General features: G+C 43.9%; 1 protein-coding gene across 1 annotated transcript; it reads left to right on the top strand.

Moving 5' to 3' along the window:
- Positions 1-354: 354 nt before the first annotated feature.
- dab1b (DAB adaptor protein 1b) lies at positions 355-22,558 on the top strand (the record flags this gene model as incomplete). The annotated part of the gene is made up of 13 exons (XM_079173696.1): positions 355-424; positions 6,338-6,477; positions 9,231-9,329; positions 11,104-11,235; positions 12,423-12,542; positions 12,951-12,989; positions 15,363-15,428; positions 17,000-17,059; positions 19,000-19,047; positions 19,383-19,488; positions 20,107-20,754; positions 21,893-22,020; positions 22,469-22,558. 13 exons carry the CDS (start codon positions 355-357, stop codon positions 22,556-22,558), a joined length of 1,746 nt encoding a protein of 581 aa, XP_079029822.1.
- Between the last annotated feature and the right edge of the window lie 2,188 nt (positions 22,559-24,746).

The raw sequence follows: 24,746 nt of genomic DNA, 5'->3' as shown, positions 1-24,746 counted from the left end.
GTGATACTTGACCTTCAAGAAGAGAACTCAGGTGCACTCCAGAAGATGTCAAATCTGATCTGAGGCTGCTCTCGAGAGGGGTGACACAGCTCATAATCCAACCATCTTTTCATGTGTTGTTCAGCGATACTCAAACACCATGGCCCAGTAGTGACGGAGTGTAGTCATCAATGCTGGATCTTCATTTATTGAGGAGTACCAGACATCTCATCATGGATTTGAATGAGATTTTCTCCACCAAAGAGCGGCTGTAAGAGGACTGGAGTGTGGGGGAATCGGACACCGGGAGTTGGGAGGATTAGCTAACCCATGGTGGATCTGCTGTGAGCAGGACGAGGGACCCAGCAGTGGAGGATGTCAGCGGAGGCCGAGCTCCAGCCGGGTGTCAAAACCAGCCAGCGAAGGGAGTCCAGGAGAATCAAAGGTACGTGAGACGCTATTTAGCAAACTCTCTAACTTCGTCACGGATAAGCATTAGCACAACTATTCTGTAATGTACTTGTGTGTAAGAAAATATGTCTGATATGTATCGTGTTGAAGGAAAAGCAGTCAAAAGACGACTAGAAGCATGTAGCGGAGTCTAGACAAAATGGGAAACTGGCAGCTTTCTTGTGTTTGGCAGGCAGCGAACACACAACTTAAGATCATGTTTGGATGGAGCTAAATAACGTTGGACTACAGGGATAGAAGCTTCTCTCAGTCAAGTGCGCCGAGAAGATCCAGATGTAGTAACAGCTCTTCCATGTAGCTCCAGGGTATGGTAGCGCCATGATTTAGGTGTCATGGACAGGGTAATTCACGCCCTGTCGCTTTGATGAACAGCATAAGTGATGTAACAGGACGAGGCTTTCGCTGAAACTTCACTGGGAGATTGAAATGGGATTGAATTGGCTGAAGGGAGAAAAGGAAGAGGAGATAGAGAGGGAGAAAGAATGAGATCCACAGGGAGGGGGGAGCAAGAAGAGTATGCTTTCTCGTTGGCCTTGCCTCTGTTCATCCTTTTTTAAAAATTTTTTATTTTACTCATTTCTCCGTCCATGAATAAAGCCACTCCAGCTAGTCCAGTAAATCTGGCTTCTGCGGGCTGGCTGTAACGAGGCCGCGGGGCCGGGTCCTCGGTGGCTGTTTCACTGGCCCTGTCGGCTTGCTCAGATAAATGGCCAGGCTGGAGGAGGGCCCATTGATTTGAGTTAAGTGGAGGGGGGAGTGCAGGGCGAGGGGGCTATTACACACGTGGCCATGTGGCAGGCTAACAGCGCAGGCTATCAGCCTCCGACTTTATCATGTTGATCACATGTGCTGCAGGGACCATTGTCACAATCAGTGAGGATGCTATTTAGATCCATATAAATGGAAATGGGGCAACATAAATGCATGCAGACTGCCGGGCAGCACAGCTGGGGGGTGTTTATGAGGAGGCTTGGGACCAGGTGAAGGACACGGCTGAGGATCAGGTTGATGACATGTATTTAGACAAAGCCCTGTGTATATATTCATATGGCTGGGAAGCTGCAGAAGAAATGGGTTTGATTTAAAAGATAGGATTGCTGTTATTTTCTATTTTCCATCATGTCAATAATTCCCATGAAGACCCATGCATGTGGAATAGTGTTTGTGACTTCTCCTCCGCTGTTTATGCTCAATTCCATTCACCCCTCGGGAAGATGTAAATTTTTTTTTTTTTTTTAAAGGGATGCAAATACGGCCATAAACTTAGTTACGTTTTTTTAATGTCTCTAGCATTTGTTACTCAAAGGGGACTAAGTAGTGCAGCAGCATGATGGTGTATATATGGGTATATTTGAGTTGAACAATTATGAAGTATGTACCTCAGTGTAGTTCATTTAACACTGTTTGTGCAAGTCATTTTAAATGTGGAGTGGACTGAAGCTAACGCTCTCAAGCCTTAAGCTTTATGTTTAATGCACAAATATAAGAGCAGTCTCCTCAACTAACACTAGAAAACTTATTTCCCAAAATTAGTTAAAATGTTTTGAAATAGAAAATGACACACTGTATTTTAACAATCAACAAGCCTAACTTGGCCCCAGTGACTCAAATCGCTCTAGAATGTTTATTTCCAAAGTGAAGCGCCACGGTTCATACACCCTCCAACTGTCCCACTGGCTAGCTAGCAGCTAAGATAAAGATACAACATGTAAATAAGACAACTGTGGCGTTACAGGAATGCTTTGTCATCATCTTTGATGACAATGAAGATGACGCCTCACACTTCCAGCCTCCAGAGCAACACTAACGCCTACTTGACCTTCCCATGAAATGTCAAAGCGACACAGTATCACTGGGATTAGTAACTGTAATGTTGTTACTGAACTTAAAATGTTTACACAGACGCTTGTGGGCAGGATAAGTTCATTGTTGGTTTTGGTCTTTTTATGGGATTTGTTGATAATTAGGAAAATCTAGTATATTTTCAGCCTCATCTTTTAATGCATGTGCCGTTTTTTTCTTCTTCATTATTCACTTAAATAATGTATTTCAGAGGAAAATACAACCGTATGTTTTTCAAAAATCATTCTACAGCAGCAAACTCTGGCTGTCATGGTAAAGTCAAAGCTCCCCTCCATCCATCAACATGCGTGGCTTTGCTCTATCTCCATAGCAACTGTTGCTCTCCCACTGTAATCTGTGGGTTCATTTCAAAAAGAGATGCAAGGAAAGTGGACAGAGAGACATTGAAAGAGAGGACGGAGACGCCAGCAGACGGACACAGAAAGAGCAAAAAAAAAGATGAAATCACAAGTCACCTCTCGTACTAAATGTGTGACATTGATTGCAAAGATTGTAAGAGGCGTAACAAATAGTTACCATTTCAGCCTATTCAAACACCGTTTCCCACATTTGGCCAAATCATGTTCTGTTACGCTCAGCCGACTGTTCATCCCACTGCTTCATCACGAGTGTGATAATGGCCTCATTGTGGGGCCCCTACCTAAAGAACGATCTCACCAATCACCACTCAGCACACATCAATACCTGCGTGAGACTCAATGGCGAGTCAATGGTCTGTCCACTGCATTGACAATGTGCACAATGCCCCTCATTAACTCTGTGTCTGCTTTAACGATCAGCCTCTGAACCAAAATCTTAATCTATTGTTTAAGGCCAGGGTTGGGGTGGAGGAATTTTTGACATCAGTGTGGGTTAGACGAGGGAATGCCTGCTGCCGTTAGTGTTTGTAAGTGTGTATCTGTGTGTTTGCTGAGCCTTATGAAAGTTATTTCGTGCACATGGGGGAGGCAGATGGCAGGGACAGATTTGCCTTCCTCAGACATTCTCTTTACTGCTGCTTAAAGTCATCAGCCCCCTGCGCTGATAGGACATGCACAGTGTTTTCCTTTTGCAATTGGTTAACATTGTGATATTGCATGTAGCTGCGCCCATGACTCGGTAGGCATCGCCTCTCATTAGAGCTCAATAGATTGCGTGTGTGGACCTTCTGGCAGACGGGGATTATTGACAGGAAGAGACGGATACACACTCGGAACGGTTCAAAGGTTAAGCTGCCTCGATGCCCAGATCCCCAACAAAAAGTTCCTTGTTGCCAAGTCCTTATATCTGGAGGGGCACTTCTGACTCTCCATCTGTTGCCATCTGTCTCTTCACTGTCCCCATTCTAGTGTGGCAAGGAGGAGGATGCAACTCTGTGATCAGAGACGAGCCCTGAAACAGTATGGAGCAGGGCTAACAGTAATTGTTCTCTCCATGGTCCTGGTGCAGGGCCTGTCTATGTCAGGTGGGTGAGGGCAGCATTTGATTTGAGGCCCTCTGATGTCCTGGCTGTTAAATCTCAGCTCCATTTTTGAAGATGTGGCTATTTCATGGCTTTATTAAAGCATTGGAAATTGGGAGCAATAGGAAATATTGGGGGGGGGGGGGGGGAGAAGAGTGCGATAAAGGTCCTATGCTGGATTCTAACCTAGGACCCATGCATCTCAGACCACCAGGACTCCCAGATGGCAGGCATGTTGTCCTATGTGTAGGATACACTTGGATGCTGACTATGCTTTAGGCAGCCCTCTGTCAGACAAATTATGAACATCAGGCTTATGGGCCAGAAATGTTGTGAGGACCATTCAACCTTGGGTAATTGTAAAGCCAGAAAGCCAGAGGAATATGTGTCACCACGCATACACACACACCCGCATACACACACACACCCGCAGACACACACACACACACACACACACACACACACACACACACACGCACCTTCTCCCGCTCTCTTCTCCTTTCTTACAGTAAAAGTAACAACATGAAACAGCATGCCCCGCAGCTCTCTAGTTTTCAAATACAGCGCAGTCGCTCGTCCGAACCCAGAGCACGTAGCGTACGAGTTATGCCACTGTGTCAAGACTCTCATTGGGTATGCAAGGCCGACTTTTTTTTTGTGTGGATCTGTGCATAAACCTCTAAATCTCTCCCGAAGTGTTATTAGGGGAGCTGTATGTAAAGAAACAAATGGCACAGAACATCTGGTTAAAGCTCATCTGAGAGAGCTGCGCTGAATTGGACCGATCGTGTTTAAAATGCAACTGGAGCAGCATGCATTTTACATTACATTAGTGTATGAGTCAGTAAAATCTGGATGGAATACAAAATACTGTGTGAATAGGCTCCAGTCACTGTATGAGGGATGGGTGGAATGAGGTACAGCAATAATTATCGTAGGAGTCCGCCCTCTGTCCTGCAGGGTTTAAGCAACAGCACATGCATAGCAATGTATACCGTTTGTATTTTTAGGGAGTTTGCCATCAAAGTGGGAATGGTAATCTCTCTCCATGGTTGCTGCGTGCATGCCAAGCTGGTTAATGTTCAGAGGAACACGGTGGCTGTATATAACACTCATTATCCTCTGGCTTAGAAACAAGTCTGAATTAGAACCAGATTTGACATTCACTTGCTTAGAGACTTTAATGACTTTAGCATCATCAAGCCCCCCCCCCCCCCCCCCCCCCCCCCCCCATCCTCCTCACTTTAGAGGATTGTTCCCTCATGAATTAGTGAGAGGGTGTGCATAGCCAAGACAAGTGCCTGCATTCGAACTTGGACGGGTTTTTTCACCATTTGCACAAGCCACTTAATTTGCACTTAAAAAGAAGAAAGGAAAATAAAGTCTTCTTGATTTTTCCTTGGAAATTGCAGAGATGGGAGGAGAAATTCCATTCGTGTAAGGGTAGATGTAGTATGGATGGAGATACTGTGTGTTTAATACTGTCTTTGAGCGCAGCCCGACATAGGGATATTACACCTTCTTCTCTTCTTGCACACGGCTTAGCCGTAACTGTGCCGTTAACTGATTGTACTGTACGGGCTCTTGACCTAGAATCGAGTGAGCAGGGAGCTTGAAAGCTGTTCAATTCTCAAAGGTGAGGGTGACCTTGATTTTGAAATCCTGCTATCTCGTCATGTAAATCCAGCATCCAGCGGTAAACGGTGTTTTGAGGGCTGACAAAACCGGCCGAGGTTATGAGGCGATTGTTTATACATCGCATGAGCTCGAGACGGCGCTTGAAGGCTCGCACCCTCATGATCAAAACAGCGCGACGGCAGATAAAGCGGAGGCAGAAATGAGAAAGGTGTCTGTGTCAAGGTGGTGCAGAGATTGACAGACAGAATAATCAGCAGCAGGGATGGGCGGGAGAATCGGGGGGGGGGGGTGACATTATAAAGCCCAAGGCCAGCCACACACACACACACACACACACACACATTTGGAGCTGCCCTCCTGTCTCACACCACCATCCCACCAGCCAACATCCATCACCCTGGTGGATTATGGGTGAGCGCTGGACCGAGATGATTCCTCTCAATAGCAGCCATTCAAGCTGGTTTGTCACCACCAATAGCACCCATGGGAACTGTGGGCGTGGGCGAGGCGTTGGAGTGAGCGCCCCCACTCAACCACCCCATAACCTTTCACCCGAGATTTCAATGTGAATGCCCCACAATGCCCTGCAATGGCTGATGGCAGTGTGTTCCCAATGTTCCAGTTGTTTTCTCATTTAGTCCACCGGCTTTATCCAGCTTCATTTTCAATCTCAAGTTCAATTTTCTTTCAATCACTGCTGCTAATTTGCAATTCATTCTGCATTTCCTATTCCATAAATATTTATACCAGAGCAGCCAACTCTCTCTGTCTCACACACACACACACACACACACACACACACACACACACGCACACATACCTGAAGCATGGGCTTGATGCTAAAGTTGTAGGATTCAGTTGAGCTCACATCCTTGCCTCCTGTAATCACCCGCTCTCATTTTCTCCTTCTTATTTCTCGTCCTCTCTTTTGCTCTCCCGCCGCAGGTCAGGACCGCAGTGAGGCGGGGCTTATTAAGCGTTTCCGTGGAGATGGCGTGCGCTACAAGGCCAAGCTGATCGGGATTGATGAGGTGACAGCGGCGCGCGGGGACAAGCTGTGCCAGGACTCCATGATGAAGCTGAAGGTGCAGACTTCTGTGTGTGCGTGCGTGCATGCGTGTGTGCGTGCGCGTGTGTGTGTTGGGACATTATTGAGCATCTTCGCTCATCACCGTCAGATTTGTGGAAGGCATGCTCGGGCATGTCTGTATTGTCTGTTGAATGAGTCATGGGAGCTGTCTTCTCCTGTATATGACTCACTGAAGCTCTGTAAAGACCTGACCAGACGGAACAAATAAAAGTCCAGCCATATTATTCGGTAGCCCCGTGTCATGTAGCTACTGTAAGGTTGGGTTTATATCTTTTGCAAAAAGGTAGCGGCTTTGTACTTTATTTTCCCTCTAATAGGCTGCTGTATTTATAGCATTGCTCAAAGCTCTCTGCATTTATTCATACAGCTTTCTGACCTTGGAGGCAAACTAGCTTCCTATGTTGAGACGCTAAAAGCAATATATCACTTGAGTAGGAAATGTTCACTTTTTAGCGTTTGACTGCAAAGCCCCCCCCCCCCCCCCCCCCCCCCCCCATATGTCTGCCTCTTGAATGTCTTATCATGTCAGTCACAGCCTACTATTTTTGCAACAAAGTCTACGAAGCTATACTTGTAGCACTTATGCAAACTGCGATAATGTGACCCAGATAATCTTTTAGCCAGTGTTCTTGACAGAATGTTGCAAGTAAAATAGGTCAAATTCAGCCCTACAGTAAGTCGGGGGGAAAAAAAGTCTTAATACTATTGATTGTGGGTGAGTGTTGCTAAAATGTGCTGTAGATAGTTACTACTTTTCTGTTCTCGCACAGGAACAGTTTACCTTGATAACAGGTTTTCTTTAACAGATACCGTCAATTTCATCAGTTGAAGTGACGACTGAGAGGCGAGCAGATGTAACTTAATCATAATAACATAAGCTTTATGACTTGGTTTGAACAAAACTCCAGCTGTTTTTTTTTTTTTTTTTTTCAGCTTTGTTTTAAAACAAGAATCCGTCTAAAATGCAACTTAATTCTGCACTCGATGGCTACACACAGTCTATCGTACTAGAAGGCTGAAGCTATTAGAGCCTAATGCACACTGCTTCAACATGTGGAGAAATCTTAACCGACCTGGTTGCTAAGTTATGATTGGACAATTGCTGTTCGGGGAGGGGTTTAGCTAACAGTCAATTATCAAGATAAATGACATATTACTCGGAAATAGTTTGCTTCCTCTTCTCTAAAGTTTATTCTGTATCCTCTTAAATGCCAGCTATGTTTACTGGCTCCACAGCAAAAGGAAGGAAGTACTTATCACTCTTCTTTGTTGGGGAAAAAAGCAGCACATAAGCATCTTTGCAGTAGGTGGCTACGGGATAAATCCTCCTCCAAAAGAGGACGTATACGCACGGCTTTGAAAGTATCTTCTCACACACTTCGCCGGAGCTTAAATGTGTGGGAAGCCCCACGAGAAGAGCAGGATAGCTGGAAGGCAAAGCCTCTCATCACCCATATCCATTCCAAGTGATATGTCCAATAAAACAACCTTTTTTCCCCCTGTCTCGTTCTGACATTTCAGCAGTGCCCTCCATATGACTCCAGCAGTCACCAGCTACTAGCCAGTTACAGTCAATGGAGCAGTCGATACAGACCTGCTATGATCTGGACAGGGGATAGAGGAGGGGACGGGGTCTCTATTGAGCTGCCTCTCGTTGCCTTGAGGACTAATCCACCAAATGGAGAAGTCGATCGCTGATTGACAACATCCATCGACTCTCCCGCCCTCCCGCCTCTCTCTCACTTACTTCATCTCTTCCTTATCCCTGCTGTTTGTTCTGCTCTTTATCTTCCTCTCTTTACCCTTCCCCTTTTTATACTCCCATAGTCCCTTCGGGTCCATTTTCTCTCCTATAAAGGTACATTTATGTGTTTAAAGATGAATGGATATTTTCCCTTTAACGTCTCCCTGCAGAAGCAGAGCTTGGTGATGATTCATTTGACCTGTTATTTAAATCTTAGCGAATCCTTCTAAGAAAAACAAGTCTAAAGTGGAGGATAGCTGACGTACAGAAGAGGTTGACCACTCATTAACGATACTGGGCTTGCAGGTTTGTCAGACGTATTCAGCACAGAAGGCAGGTCTTTCTTCTCCTGTTATCTCCTCTCCTCTTTTCCCCTCTTCTCTACTGCCGCAGGCTTTTGTTCTGTGAAAGGCATGTCAAGCACACAGATCGCGTCAAATAGAACGCGGTGGAAATGTTAATTGTTTTCTTTATTAGAGCTGAGAATATAAGAAAAGGGGAGCTACTGGGATCCTTGGGGAGAAACGCACTTCAAATGCTGGATGGGCTGTTTAGTCAGCACTATGTGACGTTGTCGGGGCGAGTTGGTCGGTCAGCGGCGCGATCCATTCTGTCAGCAAATCTCACCTTATTGTTGTTAGCTAGCACTTGTGTCACGTTGAAGTGCAGTAAACCTACTTCAAGAAAAGGGAGAGAAAAAATGGTGCTCGGGGGGGAAAATAAAATCGGCCCCAATAATAATAAGACTCGCTGCACAATTCGACGTGTGAATTCCTCTGAGAGTGAAGCTTCAAGAAATGGCACTTGAAAGAACATTCTGTCCTATCACACCTTATGTAACTCCTGTCACCCTATCCCCCCTTCCCTCCCGAATCTCCCCCCCCCCCCCCCCCCATCTCCCACTGTCGCACTCACCTGAGTCGGAGGAGAAGAAGGCTCACTGTCTCTCTTGCTGAGCTCATATCCTTTCATCTCCACATGTCGTTTCCTTTAATCTCCTGCAGGGAATGGCTTCCTCGGCGCGTTCCAAAGGGGAGCACAAGCAGAGAGTGTTCTTGACGGTCTCATTCGGCGGGATCAAGATTTACTGTGAAAGATCAGGGGTGAGTAGCACGTCAGCGAGTGGGCCTCGTGGCAGAGCTGCACTGTGAGGCCTCCGCCAGCTGCTGTACTGTGAACCTACAGTACAGGACATCCAGAGGGCAGACGCTGGCACGGTTGAGTTCACAGCGGCTGCCAGGGCCGCCATCTTGTTAGCCTGGCTGGCTCGGTCGACATATTAGTTTGACTGTGATGTCTGTGCAGAAGGGGAAAGATGATTCACAAGGTTGTGCTGAAATCAAAAAAATAATTCCATCACTTTGCAAAAATCCAAATTCCTCTCCAAATATTAATGCAAAATAAGCAACGACGTGCTTTACACTAGACAGTTTGGCCTTTAGCGCGTAAAGATTCAACTTGACAGGTCTTCCATTTGATATTTGAGTAAACTGGTTTAGCACCCTAGTAAGATTACTGGTATACTGCAGGACCTACTTAAGATCAGTCAGGGCTGGTCTGCCTGTTAATGATAGCACAGTGAGCAATGTTATGGTGATGTTATGAGACGGGCTGTTTCCGCCTCCATCCTGGCTTCCATCCCTCTGGCGGACTCGGAGGCCTGCTGTTCCATTACAGGATGATCGAGGGGCTCGGCTCTCCCCCGTCCTGGGGCGTAGTGTTGGCTAGATAGGCCCACTCTGCTCATCAGCGCTAACCGATAATTAGCACTCAGTTCCACCCCTTAATGATCATTGCCGCTAATGCTAATTACACCACGGCTCCACCTCAGCTGTCATTAGAGCTAAACTGATAATTATGAAACAGCGCTTGCCCCATGGCTGCCGATCACCACCCCACCACCAACCGTGGTCCACTCCCCCAAAAAAACACCCATCTTTGATAATATCTCTTTTCAATATGACTGGTGGTGATAGCGGTGTGTCTTTAGCCGGTAATGAAAAAGAACATTAAGCCTCCAGCCACCACCAGCCAGCTCACCAGCTTTTGACAAGCTCATTTGTTGTTTTGGAAATCATGCCCCCTAATGCTTCTCATTTTATTTACTGATTACTGGCAGTAAATAACCCTCCGCACTTAATATCCCTCTTGAGTTAGGCAGGCAGCGTCAGCAAGCTTTTAGATGGAAATACTTTATGTGAAGCTGACATGATTCTCTGCTGAATCGTAGACTAGTCATATTAGTTTTGTATTTTACATTAATCTGAGGCGTTACTAGCGAAAGTTCCTCCCTGGTGCTTAAGCTTATCTCTGCTAATAGTGGAGTGGCAGCTGAATTACTCTCGGCGTGTATCTATGGTTTCGTATTTATGTTTTGTCAGCGTTATTGGGGTGCCTATTTTGTGTCTATTAATCAGAAATGTTGTGAATGCATCAAACGGTCGTTTTTAAAAACGGGATGGGATTTATTTTTTCTCAATCACCAAATTTCCCAGCATCTCAAATCCTGCTGATATCAAAGATGGACATAAAGAGATGTCACTCAATCTGACAAAGCAAACGGCTGGATTACAAGTTCTGCAGTAACTATAATATCTATACTGTGTTGTGATTTGAATCTCTCCTCCCTCTGTGTTGGTTAGTTGCAGTTGGCTCAACAATATGCAAATATGTTTAAAGTAGGTTTGGCCTACTTTTCCTGCCAACACAGTGTACAGTTCTTGTATTTGGAAAAACACTTTTTTTAACTCAGAAATTAAACAAGACAGGCTTTTTTCATCTTTAATAGGAGCAAGACAAAGAGTCGATTGTGTGAAAACCCTATTTCACCAAGACCACGTGGTCTTTGCCGTAACACTTAACATCTCTGCCATATAGGTGCTCATGCATCACCACTCGGTCCACGAGATCAGCTACATCGCCAAGGACACTAGGGACCACCGGGCCTTTGGCTACGTCTGCGGGAAGGAGAGTCACCATAAGTTTGTGGCCATCAAGAACGCACAGTCGGTAGGTACTTTTCCACAGTGCTGTCGAAAAGTTATTTCATGCAAGTCCAAGTCCTAAGTCCCACAAGATAATTGAGGGTCAGGTCTTTTGTACATTTCTAAAGGGTGACCATTAAATGGCACAGGATTTAACATTTACATAGCTGAGACCAAGTCTATGCAATGCACACAGCAGGCCTAACAATTAAATATGCAAGCTGGGCAGCTGTGCAGCTGTGCAAGGCCTTCCTTGCGCTCTAAAACACTTTCATTAAAATTGGAGACGTCAGTGTTTTTGCATTCAAGTCTCAAATCAAGTTTATTGGCAGTCAAGTCCTCATTTCTCATTTGTCAATTTTGACTCAAGTCCAAGCTTCAAGCCTACAGATGTGCACTCTTTTGTTTAATCATAAATGTTCAGCTGGAGCTCCAGTGGAGGATTGTGGAAAACATAAATAGTGGTGTAATTGAAGATTGCTGTGATGTGTGTGCTGTAGGTCAGTTCAGTAACATGTAAAAGTGAATTCTTTTGATTTGTTTCTAAAGAAAGGAAACTATCTAATTGTCATTTTAACACCACCTTGTTGTCTAATCTAAGACACTGCTGCCAAGATTGAAATGCACACCTCTAATGCTAGTTTCTACTGCATTATTTTCAGGTCGGGTGTATTTACAAGACACCAGTTGACCCGATAGATACTAAGTAAACGAGTAGATATTGATATTGTCTTAACTTCTGTTTGAGTTTTTTGAGCTTGTTTCCCTGTGACAAGGGCAGAACCAAACATCTTCATAGTCTTCACATAATCTATTCTACGTAAGTTGGCTGACTAAAATAACACAATGAATATTTTAATAAATACATAATAAAATAAAAAACAATTCATAAAGGTCACTCCCCATAAAATAACACATTCATTAAATCGTTGAGGGTAGCACAGTTCAATCAAGTCTTGTTCACTTCAGAATTCTTTTTGCTATTTGTTTGCTGACATTACTCCTAAAGGTTTTAAGATCATTGCATTGATTTTCTTCTCCCGTATCTTCTGGACTGGCTATTTCCCCTTCTTACACCTCTGTTTCTGCCTGCTTGTCTACACACATGCCAAACACTGCCACTTTCCCTTTATCTCTTTATCTCTTTGCCATTTCCTCTTTTCTTACTTCCCACTACTTGATTTTCCACATTCTCTTCCTCCTCTCATGCAGGCGGAGCCTCTCATCATCGACCTGCGCGACCTCTTCACGCTGATCTACGACATTAAACAGCGGGAGGAGATGGAGAAGAAGGCCCAGAAGGATAAACATTGTGAGCAGGCGGTCTACCAGGTAGGACGGCACATTTCTGCTTTTTTTCCTTTGTTTTGTTTCCCATTCGGAGGCGAGATCACACGTAATAACTTAGCCAGCGATTAATTCACACAACTGAAGTGTGTTTGTCTGCACCATTGATTTCTATGTTGAATATATATATATATATATATCAGGTCAGGTATGTGTGAGAGGAAATGCAGGCGTTGGTGTGTGGTCGATAAACCAAATCACTGTTTCATTAAAACACACTATGAGTGTGTAATTATGTTCGCTGGCAGGAAGAGACGGACGGAGACAAATCTATTTTTTTGCGTTGTTTTCCGTCCTTCCATTTACTTTTTAATGAGACTCTAAATTGGGCTGCACTGTCTTACTGATGAAAAACAACATGTGTCATCTGCCTTCTGTCCCACCACTACACAGACCATCCTGGAGGACGAAGTGGACGATCCAGTTTACCAGGTAGGTCCGTAGGCACACGAGCAGGAAAGACACAAAGCTGATCTTGATGCTTTTCTAGCTTCACTGGTGCTGTTTTCACTCTTAAAGCTTGGAATAAAAAGAGAAAAACTATTAATCATAAATTTTAATATCTCCTCCAGTCACTGATCTGCTTGAATTAATGATTCATTATATTCCACCATTCCAGTAATACACAGTAGACCATCCTATTGGACAGTTTTGTTCAACCATTCAACTCCCATTTGCCAGTGCAGTGTTGTAAAACCATATTTTTTAAGTTGATCTGTGTCAATGTTCTGATTTCTTCCAAAGACATGCCCCCCTGACTGGTTGTTACCCCCTCCCTCCTTTCTGCCCTGTGCATTTATTTGGCTGTACATGTTTTTTGTTTTTTTTCTGTGTTTGCTCACACTGAATACAGACAACACTAACTCTTACTCTGAATGCTATGTTCAGTGGTACGTCCCACCACCTCTCAGATCACCTCTGTTCTTTGCTCTTAAAGTGTGTTTTGCATAAAGTCATTCCATTTTACAGCTTCCGATTATGTTGATGTTGGTTGACAAAACTCCAGACTGTGGCCAGAATCTTGAAGGAGTACTTTGACATTTTGGGAAATACACTAGTTCTTGACCCTTTCTTGCTGAGATCAATACCACCCTCGTGTCTGCGCAGTGGATTTGTAGCTAGAGCCTGCAGCCAATTAGCCTAGCTTAGCATAAAGACTGGAAACGGGGAAACAGTCGGCTTTGTCTGTCCAAAGGTAACAAAATCCACCTACCAGCACCTAATCCGAGCTGCAGTGATAACTTTGGCCCTTGATTTTGTTTTAGTTTTAGTCTTTTGACTTAAATATTATAATTTTTATGTGTTCAAAGCATTTTGAGCATTTTTACAGCTGCCGCCATCTTTGTTGTGTACAGTTACTATGGTGTCGTTCTCATCCATCACAAGGTTAGTGGTGAAGGCAGTTCACACACACTGTCCATGGTACTAGTATATGAGTCTCTAGTTGTCATTTTAAAACTCTGTTTGAACGAACCACTCACTCTCACTGTCGTTCCTGCTCACCTAGCATTAGCGTTAGCTTCTATCCGTTCTCTTCACTTAAGAGCAGAAGATCATTCAGAAGCCGATTCACTCACTTGGTCATTGCAGTTCTGTTTGTTTTATGGGTTAAGATTGAGAAGAGAAGCTAAAACTTCGGTTAACGTAGCGTAAATTCTTAAGCGAAGATTTAGATGGTTGACTGCGACATTAATCTTACAATTTACTCATTCCTTTTAATATTAAAGACTGAAAGTATTGTTAACATTACATCCACAGCCCCTTTTGATGTTACATTTACTTACCTTTTTATAAATGTCAGTGTGCTGCCTTTATATTTTTGTAGTCTATTCCAACTTTTTTTGTTGCTGATTCTTGTCTAATTCTGAGTGGATTGTAAAATAGTTTAATCCATAAATCTGTGTCTTCCAAGAACTGTTAATGTCAGATATAATTTCTGATCGAGACATAACATTATTGAATGGAAGACGCTTCTTACCAATGGAAGTGCAACAGGTCAAACAGCTCAACTTCTGAACAATAAATAGTTATGGGCGGCGAGGACGTTGTGTGATTCCGCAGATAAATGCAGGTTTTTTTAAAAGGACTGACGAAACATTGATTTGTCATAATTATTGTTTTCAGTGGATAATTATTATTTAGTTTAACCCTTGTTTATGTCAAGAAAAATACACTGCCGAGCTGGTCGAATCGGACAGAGCCAGGCTAGCTGTTGGCTCCAGCTACACATTTACCATACAGATACGAGAAAGGACTGTCAAGAACGCGAATAAACGTATTTCCAAGAATGTCAAACTATTCCTTTAAATTGAGATCCATAAAGGCATTTATTAACATCAATCTTAAGAGGAGATACTGACTGATCCGAGACATCACTTATGGATCTCAAGCGAATAATCTGACGTCTGGGTCTATTTCCTCTCGAAGAGGAGGAGCATCATATTGCTGATGTTGAAGGGAGACCTCCAGCTAAGACCTCCACATTGCCTTGAACTACTGCCTGACCTATTATACTTGTGCTCTTTCCTCTTCCCACCTCGCTCTTTTTCTCTCTCTCTCTCTCTCTCTCTCCCCATCTCCCCCATTCCTCTTTCCCATGCCCCATTTTTTTTACACCCTTCATGTTCGTGATCTCATTTCACTCCCCACTCGACGCCATCCTCACTCCCCTATGCGTTCATTTATTCTCGTCATGTATCACTCCCTTGTTGTATCTCTCTGTTTTATATGCCAACCTTTCTCTCTGTCTTCACATCTCATTATTCTCTGCACCTCTACGCCTTGCCCACTACTTCTGTTCTGTAGTACATAGTGTTTGAGGCTGGACACGAACCCCTCCGTGGCCCCCAGTCAGAGGAGAGCGTTTATCAGGTACAAAGACAAGCATTGCCCCCTTTTCTTCTCCCTCTTCATACCCTGTGATAGATTATAAGAGTAAAAGTACTAACAACATGACTTTATAGCACCTTTCAAGATTCATGTAAGAAGTTGCAAAGTGTTTTTTGGAGAAAGGATTTTCTGGGGATTCAAGGATAGATCAAACCAAGGTTTCTGTTTCAACTTGGCTGAATATGAAAAGCCATGTAGGAAAGAACCAAATGAGGCTGTGAGTTCTATTAAGAGATTCATATCAAAGTTATAATCCCTATGATTTTAATCCATTACTCCCTGCATTAAGTAAAACTGATCCCTTTTTGAAAAATGGGAAAATTCGCATGTCTGTGTCTGCAACACATCAGCGCTAACCGCGATGACAAATGCATTGCGTTTCCCGTGGCTTCTTCACAATAAAAGCCATCCGTGTTTCGCCAGTTGCACGGTTTTATTTGAAGCAGCGGCATAAGATGTTTCATTTGCATTAGCAGTAACTAAATACAGCTCTGATACAGTGTAAGAGAGCACACTAAACAATTAGGCTATGAATGTGATAAAATTACACTCGATTACATACATGCATCGGTTCCTCTGTGAATCCAGCATGGGAATGGCAGACTCCCCACTACCAATGGAAGCTGCTATATAGAGAGGCAATTACAGAATGCAGATACTTTGAGCAACAATTGTTGAAAAAAATGACATCTGTTTCATTTCATGAAAAGCTTCAGGATTATTACTTTAATTATTAAAAGCAGCTTTATGTTTAATAGGATGCCTCAAACAACAGCAGAAGAGTCAAGGTCAGTTGTTCACCCAAAACCTGCGTACCAGGCTCCTCTTATACATCCAACACTTTGACTTTTTGGCTTTAGACCATTTGAAGGACCAGCTAGGACGCTAGGGACCTGTCGTTTGGTTTAATCCTATTCCCCCCCCCTCCCTCCCTTTCTCTCCCTCCTCCTCCTCCCCCTCTTTATGCCTCTCTGTATCTTGCGTTCCTCTGAAGATGAAAGATGCAGAGAGAGAGATTAATCACTTGCCATGCCATTTGATCTCAGAATGAAACAAGATCAATAGACTTGGGGAAAACGTAAGGGAGAGTTAACCAGTTGAGGGAGCGATAGGGGAGTAAGGCAGCGAGGTTAACAGCAACAGATAGTTTGAATAAATGGGAGAGAAATATACAAAAGAGGCCAGAGCCGAGGCATTTTCGTATTGTCAGATTAACCAGTTGAGACATACTGTTGCAGCATAACAATAGGCTTTCTTAATACTCACAGAACCAGCACGCACCATCGTCGGGCATTGTTTGCAATCAATATTGATTTAAGTAGAATTGATTCAACAAAAAAGCTGGGAAAATTTGCATAATCCCATTGCTCTAAAAGATGAAATTGCATCTTAAAAAAATGACTAAATCGAAATTGATGCAGAAAGCTTTTTCCTTTTCTACACACATGTTTCAGTTCCTGTAAGCTCCTGTATTTTTAATAACCCAGCCTGATAAAAATAAAACATAAAAAGGTTTTGCTTTGTTACTTACATGGACCTCCAATCCAATGCAGGTCCCATCCAGTCAGCAGAAGGAAGGGATCTATGATGTCCCAAAGCGCCATTTCATGACTGTAGGTGTTTTTATTTTTTACCATTTGTTTCTTTACCCTTGCAAACCTCTCTTTAACATCCTCTTGAAGGAAGTACCTTAAGCCCCCTTTGACAGTCTCCATTCATATTATTTTGCTCTACTCTATTTAATAGCTTTAGTTATGTATTGCAGCCTACAGGCTCTAAAATGGATTTCCTAATCCCAGAACGACTCACCCAGGGGTCTATGTCAGCATCCGCTCTTTGTTATGACGATGGTGATGATGAAACAAAGCTTCATTGGTCATGCCTAGCCTGCTTGAAGAGATAAGACTAATTGATCGGTCAACCAAAGTCAGACATGTCAGCAATTTCACAGGACATTAGAAACGCAGGCTTCGTATCCAAAATCCAATCTTGTGCGGAAATCTGACGCATGTCGTGACCAGATGGAGACAAAATCAGCTTGGAGTCTGTTTGCCCGTCCCATCTGACGGGTACGGCGGACTGGCGAGATAAATAAATTGGGGGCTGTTCCATCTTCCTCAGAGGATGAGGACGAGAGGTTTGTAGGTGGGGTTTTGGGTTGAACTGCATGCAGTGTAGTCGCCTACATACAATCAAGGCCACCAGACACTCGGACCTTAATGAATAGCAATGTATTTTGTTCAGAAAAACAGCACAAGTAGCATTTCTGATTCCACTCCTTTCCATCAAGCTGGAAATATATTTCACCTCATCCTGGTAGATTTTATGATTTCTTCACCACCATGCAGTGACAACGCTGTTGCATCTCTCAAATCGCCTATAAAAAAACATTCATTCAAGCCTATTTGGCCAAACACTCACCCAGAGACAATTTCCACGCAACTTTTTGAAAACAGCCCTAGCAAAGTGCTTCTCTGCTCTCCGCTGTTTGTGTGCTGGTTGCTCAGCATATCAAACAGATAAACTTTCCCGGCCCCCTCGCTATCTCACCCAAACAGCCCATGCCAGTATAAGTAGCAGCGCTTCCATATCTCTAAGTGTTACTGCTTGTCTGTTCATTCAGTTGGAGCTTTTTGAGAGCCTTGAGCTCCCCTGATGTGTGTCAGTGCCTGCAGGGAGAGACCTCTGTGTACAATGTTTACCTTTTTCCAAATTCAGACTCATTCTGTGACCCTCAATGGTCCCAAAGTGCCGTGCAAACTGCAATCCGCCATGTCCCGGCTTATTCAAACATAACACCCTGCTACCAGCAACACTGATTGCTGTGATTCCTTCTTTTTCTTTTTTTTTTTTTTCTTTTTTAACTATGTGTTTTTGTTCATGTATGTGTTATGTTTATGCAAATCCTGTGTGTTCTGTGTGTGTTTGTGCTTTTTACAGTGATTCATTGTCTGCTTGTGCATGGCCCCCAGAGACATTTCATGCAACTTAGTCATTCCATAGTGCCTTCCATAGCCGCGTCCCTCTCTCCTTTAAGTAGTTTGAGTAGAGGACAGAGGGGACTAGAGCAGGGGTCACGTCTGCCTATCGGGTGAGGTGGCCTCATTGTCTCGGTTGGGTGGTTCCAGGAGCTTCTTCTTTCATATATTTGATGAAATAAACACGCTCTTCTGTCTATGTATCTGCTCTCGGAGTAGAATCAGCATGATAAAGCGGCCCAGGCTCTCATGGGGGCCCCTCCTGATTGGCAGACATAAGAATATCTAATCAGAGTCTGTTTTATGGGACTGAATAGCCTTTTACCCACTCAATTATAGCGAGCCATGAAAGATTCATTTTAGATCCATTTTCTGATAATGAAACGAGGGGATAGTTGTTTCTTGCCATCCACAGCACAAACTGCCTTTATGAATAGATTTCACTCCCCGCACCTACCCACCCATACCCTATCTGGAGATGAATTCAAGGTTTCATGAGTGTGCAAATCTCATTGTCGTGATGTATCACTGGATTTTGTCTCTCTTTCTCCCTCGCCCCTTGGTTCGACTCACAGAACATCAACCACTTTGATCTTTTCGGCGACATGTCCACTCCTCCCTCGGTGAGTACTACAGCACAAAACCAAACCCCGATTAACTTTGTGTAATTGGTACAAGTTGATAGAACTGCGTGGGGAAATTACAATATTTTATCTGCAATGTTATGTCATTGCATTAGGACAGTCGCAGAGATCTAAATTACCTGAATATTCGACAGTACTGCGGATTAAAGATAAATGTGCAGCATGGTGACTTTTAGGTGACTTTGATAGTAGTGACGTCTGTCTGTGTGTGTGTGTGTGTGTGTGTGTGTGTGTGTGTGTGTGTGTGTGTGTGTGTGTGTGTGTGTGTGTGTGTGTGTGTGTGTGTGTGTGCGCACGTGTGCTTTGCCTACCAGATGCCCCCATCCCCCGCCAACACACTGGACCCAAGCAGGAGCAGCCGACAGCAGCAACACACTGCTGAGTTGTACGCCCCCTTCAGCCCCACCTCCATGCCGTCAGGTAGCTGCCCGCACTGAAAGACTCCATTTTTTCCACGATATGAAACATAAAAGAGAATAAAGTGCTGGTGGGGATGTCTGTCTTTGATGTGGTGTCTGTAAAAAGCAGAGATTGACTCTACCACAGAGATGCTGGAAAGCGATGTTTCTTTGAGGACAGATAATGGTGATTTTGCATATTTTAGCGAAACAATTGACATTTTGGTCTTCCAAGAACATTCAAGAACGTCCCAACATCATTTCAAGAACAGCAGCCTACTGAAGGGCAACCTTTTTAATGCAGGAAACAACTTAATTCACATCGTCCTTTTCACAATGTGTCTGTCCCCGATAACGCAGCTTATGAAGTCAATGCTTTTTGGCAGCAGACTCTCAAATCTCAGATGTTGTCCTGGAACACTCCAACAAGGAAGTATTTTCAGTCCAATGCATTACCATGCAAGAGTAACAGAAATAGGACAGACAAATCAATGTGTGCCATCGATTACTGATCTCAAACAAGCTACTGCAGGTTTGTTAGTCTCAAAAATATACAATAAAATAGATTATTATTATTATTTCTGCTTCCTTTTCCAGCTTTAATATCCTTTAATCATGTTTTCTCCTCCTCTTGCTCCAGGTTATATGACCATGGGTCCTGTGCAGGCCGCCCAGTGGGCGCAGCAGCCGTTTTCTGCCCAGGCTCAGACTCTGGCCTTCCCCGTGCAGGGGCCCCTCCAGGTGACTCAGGTCCTCCCCGGTGGTCAGCCAGTCATCTGGAGCCAGGCCAACATTTTCCCGGCCACTCAGCAGCAGTGGGCGGCCATGGCAGCCTACATGCCTGCCCAGACCGTGGGCGTGGGAGGGCACGCCATACCAGCTGCCATGCTCCAAGGCCTAGTACCCATTACCACCATGTGCCCCCAAGCCTGCGACATGTCGGCCCCCTCCTCTGCCATCACCAGCCCCCAGCACACAGCCGACCCAGCCCTGCTTCACAGGCAGCTGAGCCTAGGGAAGGAAGGCCTCGGCCTTGACTCAGATGCGGGCGAGGGCCCCTCTACGTCAGGAGCCGGAGCAGCAGGTGTGGGATCTGGCATCGCGTCTGCAGGGGTGAGCAGGTGTGGGACCCCAGGCCTCATGAGTGTACCGGACACACTGGTCTGCAGTCAGCTGCTGCCACCTTCAGCTGCTGCGACCCAGGAAGAGGAAGGAAGCTGTAGTGACCTTGATCTCTCTAGGATGACCATGAGCCCAGGGACATCCACATCACCGTCTACTGAATCACGTAAGTGTTCTTAATTGTGGTCTCCCTACATAAATACGTCTTATTAAACCTCCATCTGTACCACTTTATTAGAAAAGCATTTAAAAAAACACTATTAGCCTTTCTAGCTGGATGTCCCTATGGATGGCAGTGTCACAGGATGGATATTTCAACATCTATCCGATCTATTGCCATTGCATTTTGTACGGGCATTCATTGTTTCCAGGTGACACATCCCCCTGAGTTTGGTGACCCCTTGACTTTTCCTCTAGCACCACCATGATGTTCACATTTGTAGTTTTGAGTGAGATTTCTCCAAAACTATTGGATGGATCGCTATAAACACAAACACACAAGACAAAGCTCAAGAACACCGGGAGAGAGAGAGACAAGGACAACATGCACACAAGGGAGGAAGAGACATGAGGAGAGGCTAAATCTATGGAGATCCAGATCCAAACATCTGGAATGAGGCACCAACAGCTACAGCTTGGAGGCTTTTGTGCTTGTGGGCCAACAAACACACAGAGGGTTAGAGAGATGCAGTGGTTTTCAGAAAGTTTACCATATTCAGGACAAGCGTGTGTGTATATATATATATATATACTATTAACTATAAGTACTAGGCTTAATACATTTATTGATTGATATGGTAAAAGGTACACGGCCTGAAGTAATCAAAGAATAAACAACTGAAAAGATGTGTTTTAAGTTTGGATTTAAAGGCCACAACAGAGTCAGACTGTCTGATGTCCACACGAATATTATTTCTGGGAGTATGATAGGAAAAGGCCCTGCAGCCTGCTGGCTTCTTTTTAACTCTGGGAACAGAAAGGAGCGCTGTATTCTGAGAGGGGAAAGCCCAGGACGGAATATAAGGTTTAAGGAGATCGGACAGGTATGGAGGGGCGTGCATGTTGATAACGTTGCGCTTTGTTTGATAATGTGCAGAATACAGAATGTCAGGTATTTTATCAAATAAAATAAAAGGGATGACATGCAATAAAGGTCATGATCTGGATTTGAATCCACTGCTTCTCTGCATAGGTTGTTACCAGCAGAGCAGACTAGCATTAAACACTCGGTAAACAAAGAAGAAATCCCTTTATATGTCCTCTTGCTGTATTTACTGAACATTTCTTATTTCCTTTCTCCGCAGCATCCACTCCAGCCCCTCAGCAGAGCTCGTCTTCAGACTGCCCCCCTTCCCAGGCCAGTGACCCCCCCACAGATCACTCCCCTGTAGACCCAGAGGGTAACTGCAGCAGCGCCAAGGAGGAACAATCGGTGAGCTCCGCCCCCCCCTGGGTCAATAAGATTCATGGATTTTATTTAACAACTGACTGACACGGTGCTATAATCTATTATTGTCATATGGATGATCTGTTCTCAAGTACGTTGCATGTAATCACACACAGTAGATGTCATGACATGACATGATTAATATGGCCAAATGGGATTGATTTTACCCTTTTTTTTTAAAAGTAAAATGTCAAGCCAATTAAACATGAAAGGTCAAAGATGATTGAAGTGTCTTGATTAGATCATATGTAATAAGGTAAAATTATGTGTCAAGGTAATTATCCTAAATGTTTCACAGATGTTTTTCTAGTAAATGTGAGAGGAAAAAGATGCACTTTTTCAGGTGCTCACATGCTGGAGGATAACTGATTGTGCCAAAGCATGTCACGTGCAAAATAGAAATTTTACAGCTTTCTGCCTTAATTTCTCTCAGGGCTCTGGTGTTGCAAGGTCGATCGCTCTGGTGCCCAGTGGAGCTCCTGATCCTTCGCAGGATCAGACCTGTCCACAGGAAGACAGCTAGAGAACCACGAAAACCTAGTGGGTATTTCGCAGTCCCCTCATCTCTTAAGTTAAATGTCTGGGTTTTATATATCAACTACCATTACTTTCATGCATTTTTGCCACGGCTCTTCTCATCTCCAATGTACAACGACCCCCCCACCCATCCCCACCCCCCCTTGAATTTTTTCATAACCCGGCTCTGTGTTACTTTATTCGCTTTATGTTTCCATTCGTCTCATATCCCCTTGCCGACGAGTGGTTTGGGAAAGAGCCTTGGTTTAGTTCAGTGTTCCTGTCATTATGCTGCTGTGTATCAACCAAACGAAAGACAAGGAAGGCACAAAGTTGCCCCCTGGTGGTCGTATTTGTCACTGCAGAATTGTAGCTTCATGATTTGGTCAATTGGTTTGTCTTCTAGGGGACGGAAGCGCTCAAGGCCAAGACAGAAGCTCACAGGAAAGAGATAAAGAGAAGGATGAGTGACTGTGAACAGCAGCGTCTCTCACAGCTGGATTACACAGATTTGTTCTGTTTTTTCAACCTTTAAAGGATACTTTGGCAGTTCTGTAATAAGCTGGCTATCCTAGGATCTGCTTTCCTCTAGAGGCCACATACTCTACTGTACTCCTCAGCATGACAACCAGACTTTGGCTTTATCGGCCAATCGAAAAACCTTTCAACCAGGAAGTGACCTTTGATCTTTGACCGAAAACCTTCGGCAGGAGGCGACTGCACCCTCCTGTGACGGATTAATGAGTTTATACCTGTGAGGATACATTCAACGGCCGTGGTGACACTGAGGATGCTAATTCTGTTTTTGGGAACCTTTTAAGAGGAGCAGCGTGCTACTGTATGTGGTTGACCTTAGTTTGTCAACCCGCCACCAGCAAAGACTGTGCACAGCAGATGGATTTGCCAAATGTTCTCATAGTGTTGCTCCACCGATTCGTCCATTTGCATGAACAGACTTAATGTGGATTCAGCGGACTCGGCTGTGAGACAAACTGTTCTCTGCAGCTTCCTTCGAGAACTGAGACACATTTTGAAAAAAAAGTTTTCATTTCTTTTTCTTATTTTATAAGCTGTGAATTCTTAGTTGATGACGCCGAGTCGTTGGAGGTATGGAAAATGACTTTGAGGCATCAATGTGTAAACTTTGCCAAACATCTATTTTGTAAATAAGAATCTGCCCAGTCCCCTATACCTGAGCCTCTGTGCCATAAGATAGCTCTCTGCCTCTTGGATGCCAACTACCTGTGTTTCTCTCAAGCAATGCCCTACCAGCACCTCCATTTTTTGACGTCTGGATGTTTGTTTACGCTTTTGCAGCCATTTATTTTTAATTTCCGAACATTTATCTTTGTTTCTGTTCGGTTTTTGAGGTATGAACTGTGAATCTGTGTTACATGGCCATTCAAAATAAAGCCTGCTGTACCCGTCTCACTCATCTTGAGCTTGAAAGAAATGAAGGGGTTGAACGATAGCAAAAAAATCCTACTGCTCCTTCAAGGTTTCAGGTTTTTCTATTTAGTAAATAGGAGGCAGATTTTCCTGCATCTCTTTGTTTTTAGATATTCTACATCTCCAGCTGAGGTCGCATTGTTTACAATTTGCCTCTTTGAATCATATGTCTGTTTTGTTTCTTCAATAAATAAGCAGAATAAACTCACACTGGCTTAATAACCATGAGCTCGGAGACAGTAGAGTGCATTTCTATGCCTTATCAGGTTTATTTTTTGTTGTCCAGTCACTGTTCTTGTCAGGTCATTTGTATACAGTAAACAGGTCATTGTTGTAACTAAGCACTTGGGCGTATTGTAGGTCTGCTCCACTGAATCAAAATGGTCAAAAAGAAAGGCAACTTTATATAATATCAACAATAGAGATATCACTATTATCCGCTAGTCTTACAATAACAAATGGTAACTGTATCCCTGCTTGTGTAAGAAAAATGAGAAATAGTCCAAAATATTTTGTAAATTTTATTTATGGAATTAAGAGTTGTCATGAAAAAGAGAAAAAAGGACTTTTGTACGTCTATGACTTCCCCATACACTGTACCCATGCCACTGTTCAGTCACAAATAAAATATCATGTGATTCCCACTTTCCTTCTTGGTTTTCTTTCTTTGAACCGACGCCGTCGTTCTAATAATGAACCTCCTGTAAAGGTCACAACAGCAGCCAACAGAGGTTGCTCTTCTCAAA

Source organism: Pholis gunnellus, assembly GCF_910591455.1.
Source record: "Pholis gunnellus genome assembly, chromosome: 14".
Classification (NCBI taxonomy): domain Eukaryota; kingdom Metazoa; phylum Chordata; class Actinopteri; order Perciformes; family Pholidae; genus Pholis; species Pholis gunnellus.
Note: the sequence above shows the minus strand (reverse complement) of the source record. Positions and strands in the feature narration are given on the sequence as shown.